Source organism: Bufo gargarizans, chromosome 7 (genome assembly GCF_014858855.1).
Source record: "Bufo gargarizans isolate SCDJY-AF-19 chromosome 7, ASM1485885v1, whole genome shotgun sequence".
Taxonomy (NCBI): Eukaryota; Metazoa; Chordata; class Amphibia; order Anura; family Bufonidae; genus Bufo; species Bufo gargarizans.
In genome coordinates, this window is record NC_058086.1 from 82973487 (window position 1) to 82999084 (window position 25598).

At 44.0% G+C, this 25598-nt stretch overlaps 1 protein-coding gene across 3 annotated transcripts in view; it reads left to right on the plus strand.

The window, feature by feature from the left end:
- HEBP1 (heme binding protein 1) overlaps nt 1-25598 on the plus strand; it is a 176210-nt gene that overhangs the window by 16724 nt on the left and 133888 nt on the right. The window contains exons 2-3 of one of the 3 annotated variants that reach the window (XM_044300747.1): nt 16861-17012; nt 22103-22837. The exons of the other annotated variants lie outside the window; for them this stretch is intronic. Of the exons in view, the coding sequence (XP_044156682.1) occupies nt 16861-17012; nt 22103-22514 (564 nt within the window). The 3' untranslated portion in view covers nt 22515-22837. Of the gene's footprint in view, nt 1-16860; nt 17013-22102; nt 22838-25598 lie in introns of those variants that run through there. 3 annotated transcript variants of the gene reach the window in all.

Below are 25598 nucleotides of genomic sequence, written 5' to 3' on the forward strand. Positions count from 1 at the left end.
CAGTTGTACACCATCGGTTAGGAAGGACCTTGCAAGTAGGTAGAGACAGAGGTGCGGGTGGAGATCAGGGCTACACTCATCCCTACCGTTCATGACAGAATCGCAGGCCATACCAAATACCATGGACCCTATGTGAGTCATCACGGATCAGGTACATAGTCTTGCCCAAATAGTGCAGGAATTGGGAGAGACGCTACAGCAGCAGGAGTTGCTTCTGACACCACCTATTGTGGCCTCCTCCCAGAATCTTGAACCCCATGTTAAATTGCCTGATCGTTTTTCAGGAGATCGTAAATATTTTTTGACATTTAAGGAGAGCTGTAAACTTTACTTTCGTTTACGCCCTCATTCTTCAGGCTCCAAGCAGCAAAGGGTAGGCATCATTATACCATTAAAAAACACAAAAACACAAATGCAATCACACTCTGCAAACCAGCACTCTGCCCTGCCTCTATGATGGATGTTGAATGAGGCATTGGTGTACATTTTGGCCAAAGCGTAATAAGCCACTCACCACGTAAAGGTCGCCTCCATGAGTGGTCCCTAACACTAGTTCCTACCTGTTATGGGCCACAACAGCCACACAAAGTTCAGGGAGCGCAGGTACAGCATGCACGCCAAGCACACTCTGCTTGTAACCCCGTCCGGTGCCATTACAGCTTTCATCGGATCCAGGGATGCAAGTACCTACATGCATGCGGAGCCCACTATATACTTCTCCTGGAGCCAAATGGCTACTAGTAGGTGCTATATAAGCAGACTCAGACTCAGCATTTGTGTTTTTGCATTTGTATCTGTATTTCGTCATAGCAATGAGCACCTGCATACAGGGTTGTGCTGGCTGAACCCCCACATTTTTATTTGTAGTATATATTGGAGGCATGGCAATCTCCATGCAGTCATGCACACCTGACCAGTAAGTCTGCCCTGGAGGCTGGTTTTAAAGTCAGTATAAAACTGAGTCTGCTTATATAGCACCTACCAGTAGCCATTTGGCTCCATGAGAAGTATATAGTGGGCTCCGCATGCATGTTGGTACTTGCATCCCTGGATCCGATGAAAGCTGTAATGGCACCGGACGGGGTTACAAGCAGAGTGTGCTTGGTGTACATGCTGTACCTGCACTCCCTGGACTTTGTGTGGCTGTCGTGGCCCATAACAGGTAGGAACTAGTGTTAGGGACCACTCATGGAGGCGACCTTGACGTGGTGAGTGGCTTATTACGCTTTGGCCAAAATGTACACCAATGCCTAATTCAACATCCAGCATAGAGGCAGGGAAGAGTGCTGGTTTGCAAAGTGCGGTTGCATTTGTGTTTTTGCGTTTGTATCTGTATTTCACCATAGCAATGAGCACCTGCATACAGGGTTGTGCTGGCGGAACCCCCCACATCATTATACCCTTGCTGCAGGGGGACCCACAAGAATGGGCTTACTCACTCCCCACAGACTCTCCTTGCCTCATCTCTGTTGAAGCGTTGAGGCAAATAAATTGACTGTGGCAGAGTCTCATTTGAAATCTCTTAGATCTGTGGAGGAATACTGCACCAAATTCTGGAAGTGGTGTGTTTCCTCTGGCTGGAACGATCCAGCGTTGAAGTGTCAGTTCAGGTCAGGTGTCTCTGAGAATTTAAAGGACATGTTGGTCAGTTATCCCTCCCCTGACACTTTCAAACAGAAGACTTTGGCGGTTAGACTGGACCGACGTTTCCACAGGTGATGGTCAATCTAGACTCCTCACCCTTGAGAGCCAGATTGGAGAACCCTCCTGAAGAGCCCATACAGCTCGGAATGACCAGGAGGGATCAAAGATGTCAGAGGTGTGCCTGCTTTTATTGCAGAGAATCCGATCACTGGGTACAACAATGCCCTAAGATTTCTCCCTCCAGGAGATCCTCAAGGCCGGACGCCAGAAATATAAATTACTTCCTGAAGTAGTTAAAGAGAAAACATTGTTACCAGTGGCTATTTCCTTTGGCTCTTGAAAAGGTTCTGGGAAGGTTTTCATTGATTCTGGGTCCGCCTCTTATTTTATTGATCATAATTTTGCTCTTTCCATTGGGGTACCCATATTGTCTCTTTCTAACCCCATCTACATTATTGCTATTGATTCCACTTCTTTGGTGGGCAGTACTATGGAATATTGTACTCATGGGGTAATCTTGACTGTGGGGGCTTGTCATAAGGAGAATTGTTATTTTTTTATTTTAAAAAATGTACCCATGGAGGTAGTCTTGGGCATGCCTTGGCTCCAAATTCATAACCCAGTCATCAACTGGTCCACGGGTGAATTAGAGAAATGGGTGCCTAAATGTGATTCATGCTGTCTACCCGTTATACAGGCTGGTATCATTACTGGGTCAGAAACTCTTCATTCATATATCAGTGACTTTGTGGATGTTTTTTCCATGTCTGATGCTGAGTTCCTTCCCCCTCATAGACCATATGATTGTGCCATCGAGTTGATCCCAGGATCCAAGTTCCCCAGGGGTCGTATTAATAATTTATCTGGTCCTGAATGGAAGTCTATGAGAGATTATTTGAAGAAATGTCAACAAAAAGGTCATTTTAGACCCTCTGTATTTCCTATGGGGGCAGGATTTTTCTTCATGGAGATTATAGAGAGTAAAACAAAATTAATATTAAAAATCAGTACTCTTTGCCGTTGATTGCGGACCTGTTCAATTAAGTTCTGGGAGCTCACTGGTTAACTAAACTCGATCTCAGGGGGGCCTAAAGTCTTATTCAAATTAAGGAGGGGATGAGTGGAAAATGGCCTTTAATACCCCTGAGGGTCATTATGAATATTTAATGATGCCATTTGGTTTAAGTAACACTCCGGCGGTTTTCCAAAATTTAGTCAATGACATTTTTAGACAATTTATTGGGAAATTCATGATCGTTTATTTGGATGATATTTTGATTTATTCACCCGACTTTGATTCTCACATTAGCCACACTAGACAGGTACTGGAGGTTCTTCGTCAGAACCAACTATTCACTAAGGGTGAAAAAGGGAAATCTTTGGAGTACAGGAAATTTTATTTTTGGGATATATTCTCACACCCCAATCCTTTAAGATGGATTCGGGGAAGGTGCAGGCTATTCTGAAATAGGTGAGACCCTCCTCGCTTAAAGCGTTACAACTTTTTCTGGGTTTTTCTAATTATTATTGGAAATTTATTAATTTTTCTGTCATTGCTAAGCCTCCCACCGACCTAACCAGAAAGGGGGCGGATTTAGTTAATTGGTTACCAGTAGCCATAAATGCTTTTGAAACAAAGAGGTGTTTTGTTAATGCCCCAATTTTAGTTCAACCTGACCAAGAGAGGCCTTTTGTGGTCGAGGTCGATGCCTCCGAGGATTGGGTAGGAGCGGTACTCTCTTAGGGGTCATCGACTCTCACTAGCCTAAGGCCTTGCGTCTTTTTCTCTCGTAAGTTCTCTTCTACTGAGAGAAATTATGATATTGGGAACCGAGAGCTACTTGCTATTAAATGGGCCTTTGAGGAATGGTGTAATTTTTTTGGAGGGGGCTCAACATCGTGTTATAGTTCTTATTGATCATAAGAATCTAATGTTTTTAGAATCTGCTACACTTTTGAATCCCAGACAGGCTAGGTGGGCATTATTCTTTACACGTTTTAACGTTTATTACTTTTAGCCCAGGAAGTAAAAATATCAAAGCAGATGCCCTCTCCCGGAGATTTTGTGCCTTTCAGCCTCCTGATACTCCGCCAGAACCAATTTTGCCGGCAGGGGTCATTGTGGCTTCAGTCTCCTCTGATTTGATGACTGAAATTATTGCGGGACAACACTGCAAGATTTCCTTGCAACACAGCATAAATTGTCCAGATCTGCAACAACAACAGATTCACCAAAGAAACAGGCTTCTGGCCGTTCAACTCCAACACCGTAGAAACGCAGCATTCAGCAGCACCGGCTCTGTCGGTCATGTTGTTGCCCCTGGCAACACTTTGCCTTTTCAGCATGGACACTTTTCGTTGCCCCTAGCATCAACTTTGTGGCCTTTTCGCATGGATACTGCTGGTTGCCCGCATCCTCCATTAATAAGGGATCGCTCTCTCAGGGGGTCGCAATCACAGACATCTCGTCAGACAGTGGATCCAAAATGGTCATTTATTTTGGCACCAGCACACACAAAACGGCAAAACAAACACCTGGGCTCTAACTAATACACAGGAGTTTTCCCTGACTCACCTCTAAGCACAACTTATAGACAGGGTCTCTGGCTCCAAGCCTTAGCAGGTCTTCTCATGAGACACAAGTCCATACGGGGATGAGATCCGGCTCCACGTAAACTCGTGGCCCCTCAGCCCTCCTGGCTGAGACCACCCAGAGCCTCACTAGGTGTCTGTTTACAAATCCTCTCTCTTCCCTGTCTGACACACAGAGGGTTGGTTTTATGCTTCTTTGATTACAGCAGGCCTCACCTGTGATTACCTCAGGTTAGGGAAAAGATATGCCCTGGAATGGAAATGGTCTGGGAAGGTCCCATTACCAAACCTATCTTCCCAGTCCAAATAAAATACAACCCTTGTACTTAATGAACAAAATAGCTTCAGCATCTATGTTTGCTGAAGCAAGCACCATCTTCCTGGGTTTTACTTATCTCACCCAGTTGAGGAACCTGGGTGAGATATACACCACTTCCAGGACTTTTACTGTACACATCACCAGAATATATATACAGTACAGACCAAAAGTTTGGACACACCTTCTCATTCAAAGAGTTTTCTTTATTTTCATGACTATGAAAATTGTAGATTCACACTGAAGGCACCAAAACTATGAATTAACACATGTGGAATTATATACATAACAAAAAAGTGTGAAACAACTGAAAATATGTCATATTCTAGGTTCTTCAAAGTATCCACCTTTTGCTTTGATTACTGCTTTACACACTCTTGGCATTCTCTTGATGAGCTTCAAGAGGTAGTCACCTGAAATGGTTTTCACTTCACAGGTGTGCCCTGTCAGGTTTAATAAGTGGGATTTCTTGCCTTATAAATGGGGTTGGGACCATCAGTTGCGTTGTGGAGAGGACAGGTGGATACACAGCTGATAGTCCTACTGAATAGACTGTTAGAATTTGCATTATGGCAAGAAAAAAGAAGCTAAGTAAAGAAAAATTAGTGGCCATCATTACTTTAAAAAATTGAGAAAACTTTGAAAGTGTCCCCAAGTGCAGTCACAAAAACCATCAAGCGCTACAAAGAAACTGGCTCACATGCGGACCGCCCCAGGAAAGGAAGACCAAGAGTGACCTCTGCTAGGGAGGATAAGTTTATCCGAGTCACCAGCCTCAGAAATCGCAGGTTAACAGCAGCTCAGATTAGAGACCAGGTCAATGCCACACAGAGTTCTAGCAGCAGACACATCTCTAGAACAACTGTTAAGAGGAGACTGTATGAATCAGGCCTTCATGGTAGAATATCCGCTAGGAAACCACTGCTGAGGACAGGCAACAAGCAGAAGAAATCACAAGGAATGGACATTAGACCAGTGGAAATCTGTGCTGTGGTCTGATGAGTCCAAATTTGAGATCTTTGGTTCCAACCACCGTGTCTTTGTGCGACGCAGAAAAGGTGAACAGATGGACTCTACATGCCTGGTTCCCACCGTGAAGCATGGAGGAGGAGGTGTGATGGTGCTTTGCTGGTGACACTGTTGGGGATTTATTCAAAATTGAAGGCATACTGAACCAACATGGCTACCACAGCATCTTGCAGCGGCATGCTATTCCATCCGGTTTGCGTTTAGTTGGACCATCATTTATTTCGCAACAGGACTCTGACGCCAAACACACCTCCAGGCTGTGTAAGGGCTATTTGACTATAAACGAGAGTGATGGGGTGCTGCGCCAGATGACCTGGCCTCCACAGTCACCGGACATGAACCCAATCGAGATGGTTTGGGGTGAGCTGGACCGCAGTGTGAAGGTAAAAGGGCCAACAAGTGCTAAGCATCTCTGAGAACTCCTTCAAGACTGTTGGAAGACCATTTCAGGCGACTACCTCTTGAAGCTCATCAAGAGAATGCCAAGAGTGTGCAAAGCAGTAATCAAAGCAAAAGGTGGCAGAACAAAGGTGGAAGAACCTAGAATATGACATATTTTCAGTTGTTTCACACTTTTTTGTTTTGTATATAATTCCACATGTGTTAATTCATAGTTTTGATGCCTTCAGTGTGAATCTACAATTTTCATAGTCATGAGACTTTGAATGAGAAGGTGTGTCCAATACTGTGTATATGTGTATATACACTCACCTAAAGAATTATTAGGAATACCTGTTCTATTTCTTATTAATGCGATTATCTAGTTAACCAATCACATGGCAGTTGCTTCAATGCATGTAGGGTTGTGGTCCTGGTCAAGACAATCTCCTGAACTCCAAACTGAATCTCAGAATGGGAAAGAAAGGTGGGCTACAACAGCAGAAGTCCCCACCGGGTCCCACTCATCTCCACTACAAATAGGAAAAAAAGGCTACAATTTGCACGAGCTCACCAAAATTGGACTGTTGAAGACTGGAAAAATGTTGCCTGGTCTGATGAGTCTCGATTTCTGTTGAGACATTCAAATTTGGCGTAAACAGAATGAGAACATGTATCCATCATGCCTTGTTACCACTGTGCAGGCTGGTGGTGGTGTAATGGTGTGGGGGATGTTTTCTGGGCATACTTTAGGCCCCTTAGTGCCAATTGGCCTTCGTTTAAATGCCACGGGCTACCTGAGCATTGTTTCTGACCATGTCCATCCCTTCATGACCACCATGTACCCATCCTCTGATGGCTACTTCCAGCAGGTTAATGCACCATGTCACAAAGCTCGAATCATTTCAAATTGGTTTCTTGAACATGACAATAAGTTCACTGTACTAAAATGGCCCCCACAGTCACCAGATCTCAACCCAATAGAGCATCTTTGGGATGTGGTGGAACGGGAGCTTCGTGTCCTGGATGTGCATCCCTCAAATCTCCATTAACTGCAAGATGCTATCCTATCAATATGGGCCAACATTTCTAAAGAATGCTATCAGCACCTTGTTGAATCAATGCCACGTAGAATTAAGGCAGTTCTGAAGGCAAAAGGGGGTCCAACACCGTATTAGTATGGTGTTCCTAATAATTCTTTAGGTGAGTGTGTGTGTGTGTGTGTATATATGTGTGTAATATATATATATATATATATATGGGATTCGCTCTGGTAGGCAGGTTAGCAGACGCAATATAGAGGCAAAGGACCAGGTTGTAAATCACTCTTCAGTGTTTATTCACACTTATAACAACATAGCAGTCACTTTTCAGGCTTGGTGCTTGTTCACATACAGAAAAAATAAATAAAGTTCACCTGGAATCCTGGGTGTCATTTTACAACCGGCTGAATGCTCAGCCTCAGAAAGTCCACTTGCAGGCTTTAAGGTGGCCTCATGGATTGACACACAGTCTTCAGACCTCAGCACAGAGATCTCCAGAGCTCCACTGTCAGAGGGAGGTAATACACACCACCTGACAGTGCTGGCTGTTTTTTATAAGCCTGCCAAGACGCAGTCTGGAACGTGGGGAGTAGTCACCCACCCAGCACTTTGACTACTCCCAGTAAGAGCCGTCTCGGATCAGCTATTACAGCCATACTAAATAGCAAAGTGTCAATCAGCATTAGCTGCTGGTGACACATCAAAATACCGGCTCTTACTTCACCGAGGCCAGGAACCTCGGTGACACATACTTACCATCAATGACGACCCCGGTTCAGGTTATCTAAGAATTCCGTCATGGATTCCGCTACCACGGACCATAACTAATGGTCTGTGGTATTGGAATCCATAACAGAATTCTTAGATAAACCAAACCTTCTACGCCAAACTTAAAAACAAAAGTTTGCTCATCCCTATTCTTAAATTATAAATATTTAAAAATGACACACAAATCCTTATATTTTAAGGAATGAAGTAGTATATAAATGCCTTTGAACAATTTTTTTATTTTTTTTATTCAATTAAGAAATTATTATTTATATATTTTTTTTGAACCAAGCAGACCTCCCTCCCTGCCATGAACTCTTCTTGCTTGTGATGCTTAGTGTTCACCAGGCAGAGTGTATGAGAAGGGGGGGGGGGGGGGATTCTGCCAACTCTGCTACTGCTGCTTATATAGAGAAGTATTTCCCCTCCCAAAAAATAAAATAAAAACTCTGGTCACTGCTGCTTAGGAAGGCAGAATCCCGCCCTCCCCCTCCCCCTCCAACAACCAGGTCATGAACTTTTTGTTACTCACTCAGTCTCTGGCTGTGCCGTGGGTCCAGTCCAGCAGTCAACCTGAGACAGGCAGGGCCAGCGTGGTGTCTCACGTGGGAGCAGCAGTCCTCACTCTCTCTAGCTGGCTTCTGTATCTGTCGGCTGCGCTGATTTGCCAGTTCAGAGCTCAGCTCACAGAGGAGGGAGAGCTCTCTCCTCGGCTTACAGTGGGGAAAGTCTGTAACTGCGGCAGCCACAGAAACATACACAAACTTTATTAGGGGAATAGGGGCCAAGGAAACAGGGGAAGCAGGGCCTACCAGAGCCCCAGGTAGGACTTAAGCAGTATCTATCTTTACTGTAGTATAATCTGGGTGGGGGTTCACATCCACAATGGGCCCCCACCCCCCTCCTCCCGCCCCGTAGCAGCTGCCTATATTAGAGGTACGCCACTGCCTACGAAGATATGCATTGGAACTGAACTTCATTAGGGTGCTGCTACACTAAGTGCAGGTGAATGCACATATGAGCCATACAAATTTCTGTGTGGATTTATGCGTGTTTCTGTATCATATCTGCACCAAAATCCACAATTTATAACAGTGGTTTTATAATAATAAAAAATATGCAAACTGTACATGACATTTGTGTAATCCCATACACTTTGCTGGTGCTGTACTATGTTGCAATTTTCCCCCTCCCCCACGACAGCACCACTGAGAGATGGCTCCCCCTCCATGGACAGGAAACCTGTAGCATAAAACAGGTGGAGCCACTCTCCCACCTCAGTGAGGTTTCCTGTCCTTGGAGCAGGAGACTTTGTAGCTTTTCTTCTAGGGACCCATGACTAGGAAATCCTAGGAAAGCCTAGAGAGTCATGTGGTCTTACCAGCCAGAGACCAAGTGCCGGGTCTTTCTCCTTTTAAGAAGATGGGGGGATGGTCCGGGCCGTTCCTTAATCTTCATGGCTGATAGCACGGGTCCCTCAAAGGAGTGAGACCGCGTGGGGGCCGCAGAACACAGGAGGGCGGCTGGTGGAGGAACATTGGGCAGTGTTCCTGGCGCCCACGTGGAGGCTGCATACTGATCTTCAGGAGCAGTGGAGCGTGCCGGGAGCCAGAAACCGGAAGTCGCAGGAATGACGTCACAGGCGAGACATGCGATCCACAGGCCGGGTTCCGGTCACGTGACTGGAAATAAAAGCAGTAAGCGGAGAATCGGCGTTCTCGGAGCCGGGCGCACCATTGTCTGCATTAGTTTGGATTGATTTCTATCTTTAACCACTCTGGGGAGACCAGATTGCTTTTTTCCATCGTTCAGGCAAGCGAAACTCAGACTCCGGATCTGCTACTGGTGAGGACCTGCAGTGTGGTGGTTTCTGGCACAAGTCGGCTCCCAGGGAACATGTGGAACTCTCTAAGGAGAGGTGCTGTTCCCTGCTACAGCTTAATTTTGCTTTTAAACCTCTATGCCCCCAGGAGTAACATGGAGGAGGACAAGAGGTCGGAAGAAATGGAGGCAGAAAGGCAGATGCCAGTATAGAAGCTTCTGAGGGGGTAAGGTACATTTGTTGGTATAGAGAATACTGATATGTGGTTGTGTATATGCCGTTTTTTCCGTATGTAGATGCCCCTTGTCGTCTTCCTATCCTAAAAATTTGTGCCAGCAGTGTAGCGAGAGGACGCTGGCAGAGGAATCCCCAAGTTTTATGAAGGAAATTAGGGCCTTGATTAGATCTGAGGTAAAGATTCCCTTAAATCATCTAAGAGATCAGAGGAACAGGTGGATTCAGAGGTGGAATCTTCTGGTGATAGTGAAGATTATACGGACGAAGGGTCCGAGGATTAGTTTTCTTCAGAGGAGGACAGTGAGAAAAAATTCCTATTCCCAGTGGGTGATAAATTACTTAAAACTATTCTGGCCACTTTAGAATTAGAGGACGTTAAAGGAGAGAAATCGGTAGCGGACGCAGTCTTTGAGGGTTTACGCGATAAGAAGAGAAGATGTTTTCCCTTACACAAAAGTTTAACAGCCCTAATAGAAAAGGAGTTGAAAAAAACTGATAGGAAGGCCTTCATAACAAAAAAATTAAGAGAAAATATCCCTTTGATGAAGAAGCCTCTACATCGTGGTATAAAGCACCTAAATTGGATGTAGCAATATCAAAAATATCTAGAAGGTCCTCCCTGCCATTCGAGGACATGGGTTTTTTAAAAGACCCATTAGATAAAGACAGATTTCTGTCTTAAAAATAAATGGGAGGCATCCACCGTATCCTTCAGACCTAATATAGCAGCAACAGTTACTGCCAGATCTTTGGCCATTTGGCTTGACAGGCTAAAGGGGCAGATAAGGTATAAATGCCCTACAGGTCAAATTCTGGCCTCTTTGCCGACCTTACAGAAGGCGGCAGATTTTTTATCTGATGCTTCAGTTGAGGCGGTCAGATTGTCGGCCAGGTCAGCCTCTATTTCTAACTCTGCCCGTAAAGCCTTATGGCTTAAGAACTGGAAAGGAGTAGACATGGCTTCCAAACAGCATCTATGCAGTATTCCCTGCCAGGGACAGTTCCTGTTTGGCCCAGAGCTCGATGCCCTTCTGGAAAAGGCAGCAGACAGGAAAAAGAAATTGCCACAGAGGTCCTTCTTCTCACAGTTTAGGAGTTATAGGCGTCCCTTTCGTAAGTCGTCTAGGTTTCAGGGAAAGAGGCCAGTTTCCCAGGGCCAGAGGTTCAGGGAGTAAGGGCTTCATGTTCGGGGGTACTTCCTCCCAAAAAGATAAACTGTCCAAGAAATGACGCCAGGCTGCAGGTAAGAGGAAGGCTAAAATACTTTCTCTCTGCCTGGAAAAAGATTGCAGGAAATTAGGTCAGAGATATTGTGGCAGAGGGCCTAAAATTACAGTTCAAAGCACATTATCCACAAAGGTTTGTGATCACGAGAGAGTCTCCAAACTTGTCAGCAGAAGTGGACCTGCTAATAGACAAAAAAGTGTTAATAACAGTACCAGAAGCGGAGTAGGGGAAGGGCTTCTACTCAACGCTTTTCATAGTAAAAAAAAAATAGCGGATGGCTCTTTCCGGACAATTATAAATTTAAGACAACTGAACAGGTTTTTAGTTGTAAAAATATTCAAAATGGAGACCATAAAGTCTGCAATTCACCTAGTCTTTCGGGGATGTTTCTTGGCGGTATTGGATTTGAAGGATGCGTACCTGCATATCCCGATGCATCCTTCTTTCCAGAGATTCCTCCAAGTAGCAGTAGTAGGGGACGAGAAGACCAGACACCTCCAGTTTCAGGCTATGCCCTTCGGGCTATCAAGTGCACCAAGGACTTTCACCAAGGTACTGGTGGAAGTAGCCTCATTTATTCGCAAGGAGAACATTATTTTCCTACCCTTCCTGGACGATTTCCTGATAATCTCAGATTCCCGGGAGAAGTGTCAGGATTCTATTCGGCCGGTGATGCATATTCTGGAAGGACTAGGATGGATAATAAATTTTAAGAAATCCAGATTAGAGCCCAGCATAAGCCAGATATTTTTAGGTCTACAGCTGGACTCCTTACAACAGAGGATCTTTCTTCCATTAAAAATAGATCTCAGGAAAATCCATGGATGTCTCTGTTGGGATTAATGACAGCCTGTATCCCAGCAGTTCAGTGGGCTCAATTTCACTCAAGACAGCTTCAAGCAGAAATCTTGGAGAAAACTAGGCTAGAAGGGATAACCTTGGACTCCCAGATGATGCTTTCCAGGAGGACTCTAATCTCCCTCAACTGGTGGTTGGAGGTAAAAAACTTAAACCAGGGTATCCCGTGGAATTACCCAGACTGAGTTGTAATCACGACCGATGCCAGCCCATGGGGGTGGGGGGCGCATTTTCAGGGTCAGTTGAGGCAGGGAAATTGGTCCTTACTTCAGAGAGATTTCTCCTTCAACAGGAAGGAACTAAGAGCGGTGCTGTTAGCCTTAAGAGCAGCTCTTCCAGAAATACAACACAATCACATCAGGATTATGTCAGACAACAGGACAGTGGTATCATATTTGGATCTCCAGGAAGGTACCAAATCCCGATCTTTGATGAGGGAGACAGAATTAATATTCTCAGAAATGCAGGTTCAGGTAGCGCATATATCTGCTCTACATATAATAGGGAAGGAGACTATTCAGGCCGACTTTTTAAGTCGTCATCGGTTAAGACAGGGGGAGTGGTCCTTGAACCCCTTAGTATTTGCAAAGATTGTGAAGTTATAGGGATCCCTGGAAATAGATTTATTTGCCACCAGGGAGAACAGGCAGGTGGAGAAGTTTTGCTCCCTCAGCCCTCACGAGTCCCTGTTTGGGGTGGATGCCTTTCTCCTAAAATGGAAGTTTCGTCTGGGGCATGCCTTTTCCGCCGCTTCAGCTTCTACCCAGAGTTCTCAGGAGAATAAGAGAAGAAAAATCAGACATGATAGTTGGCCAAAGAGAGCATGGTTCTCTCTTCTCAGGTCCATGTCTGTATTGGAACCTTGGTTTCTTCCTGAGATTCCGAATCTCCTGGTGCAGGGCCCAGTAGTGCAGCCAGAGGTGGTCCCTGCATCTTACGGCCTGGAGATTGAAAGGACACATTTAGTTGACAAAGGGTTTTCTAATTTCTACCCTACTTAAAAGCAGAAAAAAAGTGACCAACACAATTTATGCCAGATTCCTATCCTTTGTAGGCCTAAAGACCAATGTTTGGGCAGAAAAAATTTCTACTAGGCAGGTGTTAGAATTTTTATAGCGAGGACTATCTTTAGGTTTAGCTAAAAGTACACTAAAGGTTCAGGTTTCTGCCCTCTCTGGATTAAGCGGTACAAGCTTGGCTATGGATCCTTGGATAGTCAGGTTTTTCAAAGCAGTGCATAGGATTGCTCCAGTTAAGGGACCTAGATTTCCCCCCTGGGACTTGAATTTAGTATTAAAAGCATTGACCAGTCATCCATTTGAGCCTTTCGTGGATAGTTCTACTAAGATGCTTACCCTGAAGTTGGTTATCTTAGTAGCCCTCACTTCAGCGTGAAGAATTAGTGAGATTCAAGCCCTGTCCATTAATCCCCCGTTTATGACAATACATGAGGATAGAGTAGTGATGAGGCCGGACCCTAACTTTATTACCAATGTCCCTTCCAAGACAAACAGATTACAGGAGAAACAAAGAATGAAGATGAAGAAAAATGGCACCTTCTAGATGTAAGAAGGTGTCTGATCCAGTACCTAGAAAAGACCAAGGACTAGAGAAAATCTTCATAATTATTTGTCTTGTATGCAGGGGCTAGGAAAGGTAATGCTGCCTCAAAGAGTACCATCGCTAGGTGGATCCGAGAGCTAATTTCTTTAGCATACTCTTATTCTGGTTATTCTCCTCCTCTATCCTTGAAAGCTCACTCTACTAGGGCGGTGTCTACCTCCTGGGCAGAAAGGGCCAGTGTGTAGATCGATCAGATCTGCAGAGCTGCCACTTGGGCCTCTCCCTCTACCTTCTATAGGCACTATAGGCTTTAGCTTGACTCTATCTCTGACCTCCTTTTTGGAATAAAGATGTTAGAGGCTGTTACCCACCCTTGATTTCTATGTAATCTCTCTCAGTTGTGGGGGAGGGGAAAAATGATGATTACACTTACCGGTAATCAGATTTTCCTGACCCCACGACAGCACCCGTCTAATTCCCTCCCTAAGGTGGTGGTACTGTATGGCGTGCACGTGGTGAAGCGCAGTAAAGTAATTAACTGTAAGTAGAAATCTCTATTAACCAAAGGGGACTCCCTCTCATGCTCTGTAAACTCACTGAGGTGGGAGAGTGGCTCCACCTTTTTTATGCTACAGGTTTCCTGTCCATAGAGGCGGAGCCATCTCTCAGTGGTGCTGTCGTGGGGTCCGGAAAATCCGATTACCGGTAGGTGTAATCATCATTTTCAGCATGGGAATCGGCGCCGAACAATGTGCTTATTCCACAGTTAACGATGAAGATTACATGCAGTTTTTCTGTGTGGATTTTCACATTTTACAGTACCAGCAAAGTGTATGAGATTAAACAAATTAGTGTTGAGCGAACTTGCGATTTGTAAATTCAGCATTCGGGGTCAGGTTATCTAAGAATTCCATAATGGATTCCGTTACCACGGACCATAACGGAATTCTATGTTGGCATGCACCATGGGAGCCTATAAGAGGCTTTCCGTATTGCATACTGTCATAATAGAAGTCTATGGCCAGCATCTCCATATGAAGCTTTCTGCACCAGTCTTGCTATACCCTGCATTGTGGGAGGAATGTACCTAATTTATAACAATGTAATGTAACAGGCTAGTTTAAATCTGTAAAAAGAACACAGATGGGCGCACCATAGGGTAATTCTGTGGGTGTATAATAGTATACGGAGAGAAATGGTAAGGCTCACCTTGTATGGTTGTGCAAAGGTAGGCACAACACTATTGTAGGTATTTGTCAAACAAGCCTGGACGTCTGGATATGGCGGTCTGCAGCCACGGGACCACAAAGAATCTTCAAACGGAGAAGCCTGGAGCCCCCAAGAAGATAGTAGTATAAGAGAACAAAAGCACGTCCCACGGCGCAAAATACCGTCAGCCAGTCACCAGGATCAAGAAGGAATCTTTTATTGCAGCGATACATCGCGTTTCGGGGAATCACTCCCCTTCATCAGGTACAAACAGCTGCACCTTGCCATTACTGAGTCTGTTTTGAGAATGTATTCTTGTTCTTTTTTACTCAGTATGTGTTTTGCTGAGTCAATCAAGGTCCTCAATGCAACCCTATGTTCCCCAGACAGGTCTTTGTCTAGAGGAAGGTAATAATCAGTATCCGACAGAATGTGGAGAGCTTCTTTGACGTAGTCATCTCTATTTTGGATGACCACGTCTCCACCCTTGTCGGCATTACGGATGACTATTGAGGTGTTTTCATGTAGGCTTTTTACTGCCTTAGATTCTTTGGGATTGAGGTTGTGATTCAAAATAGGTTTCTGATGGATAGATCGGAAATCATCCATCACTAGATGATAAAAAGTGTCTATAAAATTCCCCTTAGGTGCAGCTGTTTGTACCTGATGAAGGGGAGTGATTCCCCGAAACGCGTTGTATCGCTGCAATAAAAGATTCCTTCTTGATCCTGGTGACTGGCTGACGGTATTTTGCGCCGTGGGACGTGCTTTTGTTCTCTTAATTTATAACAAGGCACAGGCCTCGTCATACATTAGGCACATCCTCCGGCAGTCCATGCCCCTAAACAGAAATGTATAACAGCTCAGAGATGTCCTAGATTTCTGGTTTCATTTGTACCAGAAAACTGGTGTAAATAAAGATAAATTTGTTGAGTCGGCTGGCCATGCCTCCTTGCCATGCTCTTTTAGGGAAAGTGGCAAGAGCAGTGTAAGACCTCATGCACACGACCGTTGTTTTGTTTTATTCTGTGTCCGTTGAGCCGTTTTTCATGATTTTCTGTGGACCCATTGACTTTCAATGGGTCCATTGAAAACTCGGCTTATGCACCGTTTGTCAACCGTGTCCGTGATCCGTGGTTCCAGTCTGTCAAAAAAATATAACCTGTCCTATTTTTTTCACGGAAAACGGTTTGCGGACCCATTCAAGTCAATGGGACTGTGAAAAAATGCGGAGGCACACCCGATTGACATCCGCGTCCTTATCCGTTTTATTTCTATCTTTTGCCATGGCAAAACTGTCTGCCAAAACTTGAGCCAATAAAATTAAAAAATATATATATATACAGGAAGTTTAAGGTCACAGGTTATGCTAATTGCTAGGCACCTGTGCTGAAAATCTGTAGTGTGGTAGTCATTGCTGATCTATTTTATTCCAAAATGCCACGCTGGAATGTCGAAAAATGTATACATTTGGTAAAGGAGAGGCCCGAACTATGGGACACCCGATGCAATTCCTATCAGGACCGAGTCCGTAAGGAGGCTGCGTGGGAACAAGTTGCACGTAGCATAAAACGGGCCGAATGGGCCAAAGCAGATGGCCGAGGTCGGGCATATTTAGGTAAGTGCTAGCAATGTAGTTGTACTGTCCTTGCCCTGTGTGTGCCAAAATGATGCAGCTATTAATTCCATGAGATCAGAATACTGTTTATTTTGTGGCCCAGCTTCATTTTGCATAAAGGCCTGTACATGTTTTTTTAATGAGTCGTGCACTAAATATCATACCCCACCATTTCTAACTTGAAATGGCTGTCCCTCCCTTTGCTACAGAATACAGTATTCATGTATAATAACATGTATTGGCACTTTTTATTTAGTGACACTTGTGTCCCTGTTGTAATTGAGCATCTTATAGTTGTCACCCTCATATATTCTAAAGTATTTTAGTACAAATGGCTTGCACGACCAGTCTCCTCCTTCCTGAACTTGTACATTAGTATCCACACACCTGCAGTACTGTACCATGTGCTGTATAATCTTGACAATTCAGACATTTATGAGATTTGTCTACTTGATCTAGGTTTACATTTGCACTTTGTTATTTGTCTCTTTTTTTTATTTTGTATTTGATTCTATTTGATTTTTAGTAATTTGTATATTATGTCATTTCTTTACAGTCAAACAGACTAAAACCCGGTGGTCAAGTTGCCGGGATCAATTTCGTTGGGAGGTTACAAACAAAGTCCGGAGTGGGGAAGGAACCTAAAAAAAGGCCCTATCTGTATACTGCCCAGTTGCAGTTTTTGCGGCCAGTTATGGATTTGAGGCTGTAAGTATTTTTGATGTTTTATTTGTTAAAAAAGTTGGTTAAAATTAGTTTATAATCTTGGTGAGCGATAGTGGAAAAGAATGTAATGGGTTGTGTTGCGTTGCACTATTGTTGACCTATCCTTTGTGTAGGTCAGGCATGTAAAAAAATGTGGCCCTCCAGCTGTTGCTAAACTACAACTCCCAGCATGCCATAATATCTGTAAGCTATCCAGTCCTGCTGTGAGTTGTAGTTGTGCAACAGCTGGCGGACCACAGTTTGGACATGCCTGGTGTAGGTGATAGTAATATAGTACATAAGGCCGAAAAAATACATTGTCCATCCAGTTCTGTTTTAGAATTTGATACCCATTCTGTACTGTCATTGTCATTTACATAGGTTAAATGGTATATAACAAACCACAACATGGATTCCTAAAAGTTCCCATATAAAATGCCAATTACATAATCCAATGATAATGGAGTATAATGATGCTCCAACTACGTCCGACCAGCAGATTTTAAACTACTACTCCCACCATGGGCAAGTGTTGCCTGGTACATGTTGTTTCTCTGGAAATGATGTTCTATTAGGTTTACATTACTTCAAGGATGTTTGGATGGTGGAAGCAGGCCACATACAGACGAGATGGACTGAATATCAGCACTGGTTTTGGTCCTTGAATGAGTAATCCTCTTTTGTTGCTGGACAGCTCCAAACGCCAAACAATGTACTCCAAATAGTTTCACATTAGGCCTTTACATGAAATATCCCAATGTTTTTATAAATTTTTAAGATTCGTATTTTGCCAAATTCACATTGAAGGTGTTATTCCTTGTTTTAAAACAAATATGTGATGTATGCAGCCTCACCGTATATATTGTACACACAAGGCTGTTTTAACTTGGTAAAAATGATGTACTTTTGCAATGAGAGTTAAGAGGAGCTATGTATTTAATTGATGATTTGAATCACCGGATTTTTTAGTTTAGGTATATGGAGTGGAAATGGTGATTTATAATTAAAATTTAACTTTTATTGGTTATATATAGAATAGGGTCCCTATGTGTTTAATTTGGATATAGAGAAGGTGATGATAACACTCAGGATACACAAAATAAAATAAAAAGGGGTGCACAGCCTTACCTACGGAGTAGTTGGTGTTCGGCAGCACCCAAAGTAACCAGTGGTCCCACCGTTAGTGGGTTTAGGGTCCTCTGGTTACTATAGATGTTCGAATAGCACTTGACAAGCTACAAATTAACGCAATTAGGGCTGGGCGGTGGTGTGGGTGCATAGGAGGTAGCTAGACAGCCCTAGATAATGGGTACTATCACGGCCCTTACGTCCTAACCACGGAGCACCCGTTCTAATAAGAACGACCCCGTCCGGAACCTTGCCCTTATTGCTACTTGGCCCTATTGTGCCCTAGTGTAGCTAATCCCTACATGCATGTTTCGTAAAAAAAACTCATCAGGGGCATATAGGCACACATAAAGGGGCAATACAGTATACAAACATATAGTGTCGGTCTTGATATAATGATCAACACAGTTGTGCTTGGCAATGATTGACACAATTGATACCTTAGAGTGGTAGTCTCTTATCCAGGCTCCACTTATGTATCTGGGCGCCGTGTTCGCCTCATGATATTGAGGCAATGATGAAAGGATGGCCTGTTGATGGTCACGTCCTTCTCCTGAAACGCCACGGTGTGTCCTGAGGCCGTGATGTAGCCTGCTTGCCGGACGCCGGGCGCTTCTATTTGAACATCGTTTCGCCTCAGAAGGAGGCTTGGAGCGTAGCGTGATGATGTTGTGGTACATTCGACGTGCTCACGCCTGCGCTGACAATGTACATAGTACATCTAGTGTCCTCTCAGATAGAGGCTTGAAGCGCAGCGTGGTGACATCAGCGGACCTGCCGACTGGCCTGGAATTGCGTCATCGGCCCGAGACAGATACATTCCTATGGCCAGTGTTTTGTAGGTTGCCTGGTAACCGGGATATTATGAGGCAGCCATTGTAGTAACACCGTCTATAGCAAATGCGGTGTATTTAAAGGTGGCATTTGATGCAGTATAATAAAGATAAAGATATTCTGGTCGGTTTGGTTCAGACACGCATGCAGGAGCCGCAGTACCTATTTTAACAATTCCTGTATATAGGAAGAAGATCCTTTCAGGATCCGCAACAATCATTAATATCTTTTTTGTTTTTTTTTGTCCTACGGATGATCTATTACTTTTTAGTAGCATGTTTTTTGGGGTTTAAATTAACATATTTATTAGTATGGTTTGTCTTACATATAATAAGTTTATTTTTGGTAGCGTATATTTGGGGTTTAGGTGAGCTTCTCAGGTTACTATGCGGGGGTGCCATCCCCTTCCTTGTACAATGGTTGTCATATAAAACATCCAAAGCATAGTTGCTCATTTAGCCCTTTCGGGGCTGCGGTACGTAGGGTTTGGATCCATCGTGCTTCGTGTTGTAGGAGTACGCGATCCCAGTCTCCTCCCCTCAGTGGGGGGGGTGACTACCTCGATGCCCATAGCTTTAATACTCCGGGGGTCTCCATGATGGTATTCATGTACATGGCGTGATACAGCTGTATCTCTTTTGTTGTTAATGTCCCCCAGATGTTCGCCAATGCGTCGGCGTAGTTCGCGCTTTGTTTTGCCGATGTATTCCAAGGGGCATTCGCAGGTAATTCTATAGATGACTCCCTTAGTGCGGCAATTTATGAAGTCATTGATCTTAAAAGACCTCTGTAGATTGATGCTGACAAACTCTTTGCCTGTTTGTACGTATTGCAAGCTATGCAGCCACTACACCTGAAACACCCTAATGGTCTGCGATCCAGCCAAGTGCCTTTGACAGTTGGATTGTGATGGCTGTGTACCAGAAGGTCTTTGAGGCTGTTACCCCTCCTAAAAGTGATCTGGGGATAGTCGAAAATCCTCTCCTTGATATCTGGGTCCATCATTAGGATGGGCCAGTGTTTCTGAAAGATATTTCTGACATCACTGGCTGCCTCATCAAAAGTACCAATTACTCTGATCTTCTGTCTAGTATCCGGAGGTTTGGTTTTGGGGACCAGTAATTCAGTACGGGATGCCGCAAGTGCCTGTTGGTATGCCGACCTCAATACTGAGTCTGGATAACCCCTGGAGAGGAATCTATCCCTCAAGATCTTCGCCTGTTTGACAAATTCGGTTTTTTCAGAGCAGTTACGTCTTAGGCGTAGATATTGCCCTCGTGGTATACCCCTCTTGAGGGGTAGAGGGTGACTGCTGCTCCAATGTAAGACTGAATTTGTTGCCGTGGGTTTCCTGAATATAGTTGTTACCACTTCATCAGAGGCACTTCTCTGGATTAGTATATCCAGAAATGGTAATGAATTTTTGTTTGTTTCAGAGGTGAAGTGTAGACCCAGCGTATTTTGATTAAGTTTGCCCACAAACGTTGTGAAGGTTGGTACGGATGCATTCCAAATAATGAATATGTCGTCAATGTACCTGGCCCATAATGCAATGGGCCCGGTCCATGACGACATCCCTTCACTGAAGACGTTATTGGTCTCCCACCAGCCCAGGAGCAGATTTGCATACGATGTTGCACAAGAGCATCCCATCGCGGTGCCCCTGAGCTGGTGGTACCACCGACCGTCAAACAGAAAAACTTTGTGTCAAGATGAATTCAAGGATTCTCAGGACGAAACGATTGTGCTCACCAAACTGTTGACCCCTCATGCTGAGATAGTATTCCACTGCTCTAAGTCCTGCCTCATGGGGTATCGATGAGTACAGAGCCTCCACATCTATACTGGCTAAGATCGATTGTTGTTCAAGTGTAACCCCCTCTATTCTTTTGAGGAGGTCCATACTATCCCATGTGTAGGAGGGCAGTGCTGTAACGAAGGGAAGGAGTATCTGGTCGATATATTTGCCTAGATTTTGGCATATACTCCCTATCCCTGAGACTATAGGTCGTCCTTTCAGGGGGTTTGTCCCTTTGTGTATTTTAGGGAGACTATAAAACGTTGCTGTCACTGGGAAATTGGGGAACAGGAAATCAAATTCGGCCTCTGAGATGATTTTATTCAGTTTGGCTTCTATTAGAATGGTACGTAGCTCTGTCAAAAAGGTGTTTGTTGGGTTGCAGGTAAGGGTGCCATAGTTTTTTTTTGTCTTTCAACAACTGTAAACACATCTTACAGTAGTCCCCTGTATCCATAATGACGATGTTACCCCCTTTATCTGAAGGTTTAATCGTAACTGTCTCGTCTTTTTTTAGATTTGACATAATTTTCTGTTCTCTACTTGAGAGATTGCTGGATGGTCCTGATGCTGCTAGTTCACCCAAATCTGTGGTGACTAGTTGCAGGAATACATCCAGACACGAGATGTCTCCTACCGGGGGCATTTTTTTGCTTTTTGCCCTTAAGGAGGTAAACGGTCCTTTGCCTTCATCCTGGGTGTTAGTATTGGATAGGCTATCTAGTAATCGGACATCTTCAAGCATATCCACAGGGATTCCCAGTTCCCGGCTTTGGCGTTTGTCGGCTGTTTTAAAACATTTATGCCATCTGAGTTTCTGGATAAATAAATTTAAGTCTTTTACCCATGAAAACTCGTTAAAGCACTGTGTCGGCACAAATGAGAGTCCCTTACTTAATACCGCCATTTCGAGAGATGATAGCGGCCTTTTAGACAGGTTGATTACTTCGGGCCCTGTGGCTCCCGTTGTTTGGAGCGGGTTCTCAGCGGGTAGGGGATGCTTTGATCTAAAAAATTCGGTGGGGCCCCACCAGATTGGCCTCTTCCCCTATTGCCTCTTCCTCTTCTATAGGAGTTTCTGATTTTATTTCTATTTGGTTGTTTAGGCCTTTACATGAAATATCCCAATGTTTTTATAAATTTTTAAGATTCGTATTTTGCCAAATTCACATTGAAGGTGTTATTCCTTGTTTTAAAACAAATATGTGATGTATGCAGCCTCACCGTATATATTGTACACACAAGGCTGTTTTAACTTGGTAAAAATGATGTACTTTTGCAATGAGGTTGACAAATGATGTAATATATTTTTTCTTGTTTCTTTCAAATACAGTACTGTGGACAGTCTGGATGCCATAGATGACTCCGAGACAGCGGGAAGTGAAAAACCGGCTGTTTTTTCGCCGGCAACAAGTCCAGCCCCAACGCCAGCAGAGGAGCCTGAAGAGTTGGCACTGGCCCAGCCCGCCCTACCAATGGCGAGCCCAGAAAGAGGCCAGCAGCCACAGCCCAGGCGTCGCCGCCATGTCCCTCTCTCTTCCTCTGGGCAAGAGAATTGTGAAATGATTGATGCACAAGTCATAGAATTCCTTGCCCAGAGGAGGAGTGATGGCTTGGAGGAGGCAATGTTAAGGGGACTAGGGCCATTAATGAAGCAGATCACTCCGGAAAAGTACCATGAGTGCCTGGCTTCTCTGGCCCTAGTCATAAAAATGTGTTCCTCCCCTTACCAGGGAGACATATAAATGTATTAAAGAATGAAATATTAAATGCTGCTCAGCAGCTGCAAACACGCAGCTATCACCAGCCTCCCCAACCAACCCAAGGGCCACCCCCCCCAACCACCATACCACTATTCCAAAGACCCGACACAACATGTGGGTCAGCCACATTACCCGGGCACTTTGGCAACTGGGGCCACACAACAGGCGCATGTACGGCCACGGTCTTCATATGGTCCTGGGTCATTTACCCAAGACCTCTTAGAACTTTAAAATATGTTTCAAAATGTTTTCTTAGAACTTTTTCAGTATGTGTTTATTATTTCTGTACATTGGTATGGTTTTTGGATTTGTGATCCACATATTTTATTTAAAGTTTGTTTGTGAAAAAACTATTTGACTTGTGTTTATTTTCTAAATACACAAAACATTTAGAGTTCAACACATCGCAAAAACACATCGACACGCACTATAGCTCACAAATCAACACTTTATTTTGAAGAACAACATCTGTATTTTTGGATAATGTGATCATGAGGTATTAGAAAAAAATTTGGACCATATAAGCAAAATACTAAAGATGTTCATGTCAATTAACATTTTGTAGAAAACATCTTTAATATTTGTTTATATGCAGTTTAAAATATGTGATGTCCAAAAAATCTAAGCCCGCAAGCCCACGTCAAGGGTCCTCATTCTCTTGCGAGTCCCTACACTCAACTACCACAATAAATTTTGATTGGCTATCTAGAAAAAAATAATAATAAAGAGGCCAGAAGATATCAAACACTGCCACAAATAGCGTCTATGCAGGGTCCTTTCCAAACCCAAATCTGATGACGTAGGAACATCTTCCATGTCAACAGAAGAGGAAGCCTCATTAATCTTGGTGAAGTTGTGTAGAACAACACAAGCTTGAATCACCAGGGTAGCATTCTCCAGATCCATTTGTATTGATGACAAAAACACCCTCCACTTGCTAGAGAGTATCCCGAAAACGCACTCAACATACCGACAGGCACGAGTCAACCGGTAGTTGAAAATATGCCTCCTGACATCCAAACCACGCTTTGAGAAGGGCCGCATAACATGGGGAGTCAATGCAAACCCTTCATCCGCCACGATGACAAATGAAGCCGGCGAACCTGCATATCCGGGCATCTTCTGGACTCGGGCAGGGCAAGCTGGTTGGCACGAAGCCACTCACCCATTCTAGAAGCACTAAAGATGCAAGCATCCTCAGTGCTTCCATAGGCCCCGATATCAACCATTATAAACCGGTAGTTACTGTCAGCAACAGCCATCAGCACTACCGAAAAAGTGTTTATAATTGAAGAATCGTGACCCTGAGTGAGGAGGCTTCTTCACACGGATGTGCTTGCCATCCATTGCCCCGATACAGTTTGGAAACTGCGCAGAAATATATTGAAGCCCTCAGCGATGCAAATCCAATCGTCCGTCTCGGGCTGCGGCATCACCGTCTCTCGGAGTTGCTGCCAGATGACATGGCAAGTGTGACTTACAATCCGAGAGATCGTCGAGGTTCCTAAAAGAAACTCAAAATGCAGGGATGCAAAAGAGTTCCCGGTTGTAGGAAAAAGAACAAAAAAAAAACTCAGTAAGCATTAAATTAAAGCGAACATCAGATACATTATTCGCCTATAATGTTGTATACAAGACATGATTTAAAACTATCTATGTCCATTGTCGACTAAACATAATTTAAAAAATTGATTTTGTGTGTATGAACCAAACACTACCAGCTATTGGGGTGTTGGCAGTACTACAACAACTAAGTTACAACAACTGTGTTTAAACCCTTGACATGCTGAAGGTTATGGGCGACTAGTATTCTAGTAAAAAATAAATTAAAAAAAAGGACATAACAATGTTCGCAAAACATTATGGGCAAAGAAAGGTTACTTAAGCAAACAGTAGCACATGTCTAACAGCAGCCATTTTCTAACACATGTTCCTCCTGACGGTAGCAGTGCACATTACTGTTGAAACTAGAAACGTAAAATATTGCTTCCTCTGGAGAAATGCTGCGCCTCATATTGGTGTCCATGAAGGTAAGGACAGTACGTAGAGATGACAGCAAGTGATCAAATGTAGTGACTGACATCCGACAGAAGGAAAAAAACTTGTCAGGATGCAGGCGCAGATCTTTGTAAAGGGTATGAAAGTGTCCTTTCCTGTAGCACTGAGAAACAATCGGATGGACCCAAAATCGCCGCCTTCTACTAGGTTCCTCATCCAACAAACGAGTGCGCTGTCCCCATTGCCAAGAAATAAGTCAATGCAGTAAGACCTCTTCCTCAAAGTTCATCCGCCATGGTGAAACAGCAAAGACAAGCAACCAAAAGAACCTCTGTACCCTGTAAAGACCTGCATATATACCAGTATCCTGGGTGGAGTTATTAAAATTATATTTTTTTCACCATTCCTTGTTTTCTGACGGTCCGCAAAAAAAAACGGACACACGGAAACACAATGGAAGAAAAAACAGACACAGATCACGGAACAACGGAACCCCATTTTGCGGACCGAGAAAAACAACTGTCGTGTGCATGAGGCCTAAAACTGATAGATGTGACAATTAAAAAAAAAAGTTGCAGTAAAAAAGTTGCACGTAGGACTGTTAACGCCACTTTTCAAGCTCAAGTGAGATGATGAATCTCCCCCATAGTGTTTTAGCACGTGTTTTTATGTTGAGATGTCGCGAACATAAAATTTTACGTTCGCAAAAGGCGAACGCGAATTTTCTCAAATGTTTGCGAACGGGCGAACCGCCATAGACTTCAATAGGCAGGCGAATTTTAAAACCCACAGGGACTCTTTCTGGCAACAATAGTGATGGAAAAGTTGTTTCAAGGGGACTAACACCTGGACTGTGGCATGCCGGAGGGGGATCCATGGCAAAACTCCCATGGAATATTACATAGTTGACGCAGAGTCGGGTTTTAATTAGGGGTGCACCGAAATTTCGGCAGCCGAAAATGCACCTAATCTGTTTCTGCCGATAGTTGGACATATCGGCCAGAAATAGCGGGGAGGGACTGGGAGGAGGAGCTGGGGGCCGGTGCGTTCACTGTGCTCCGGCCCCCA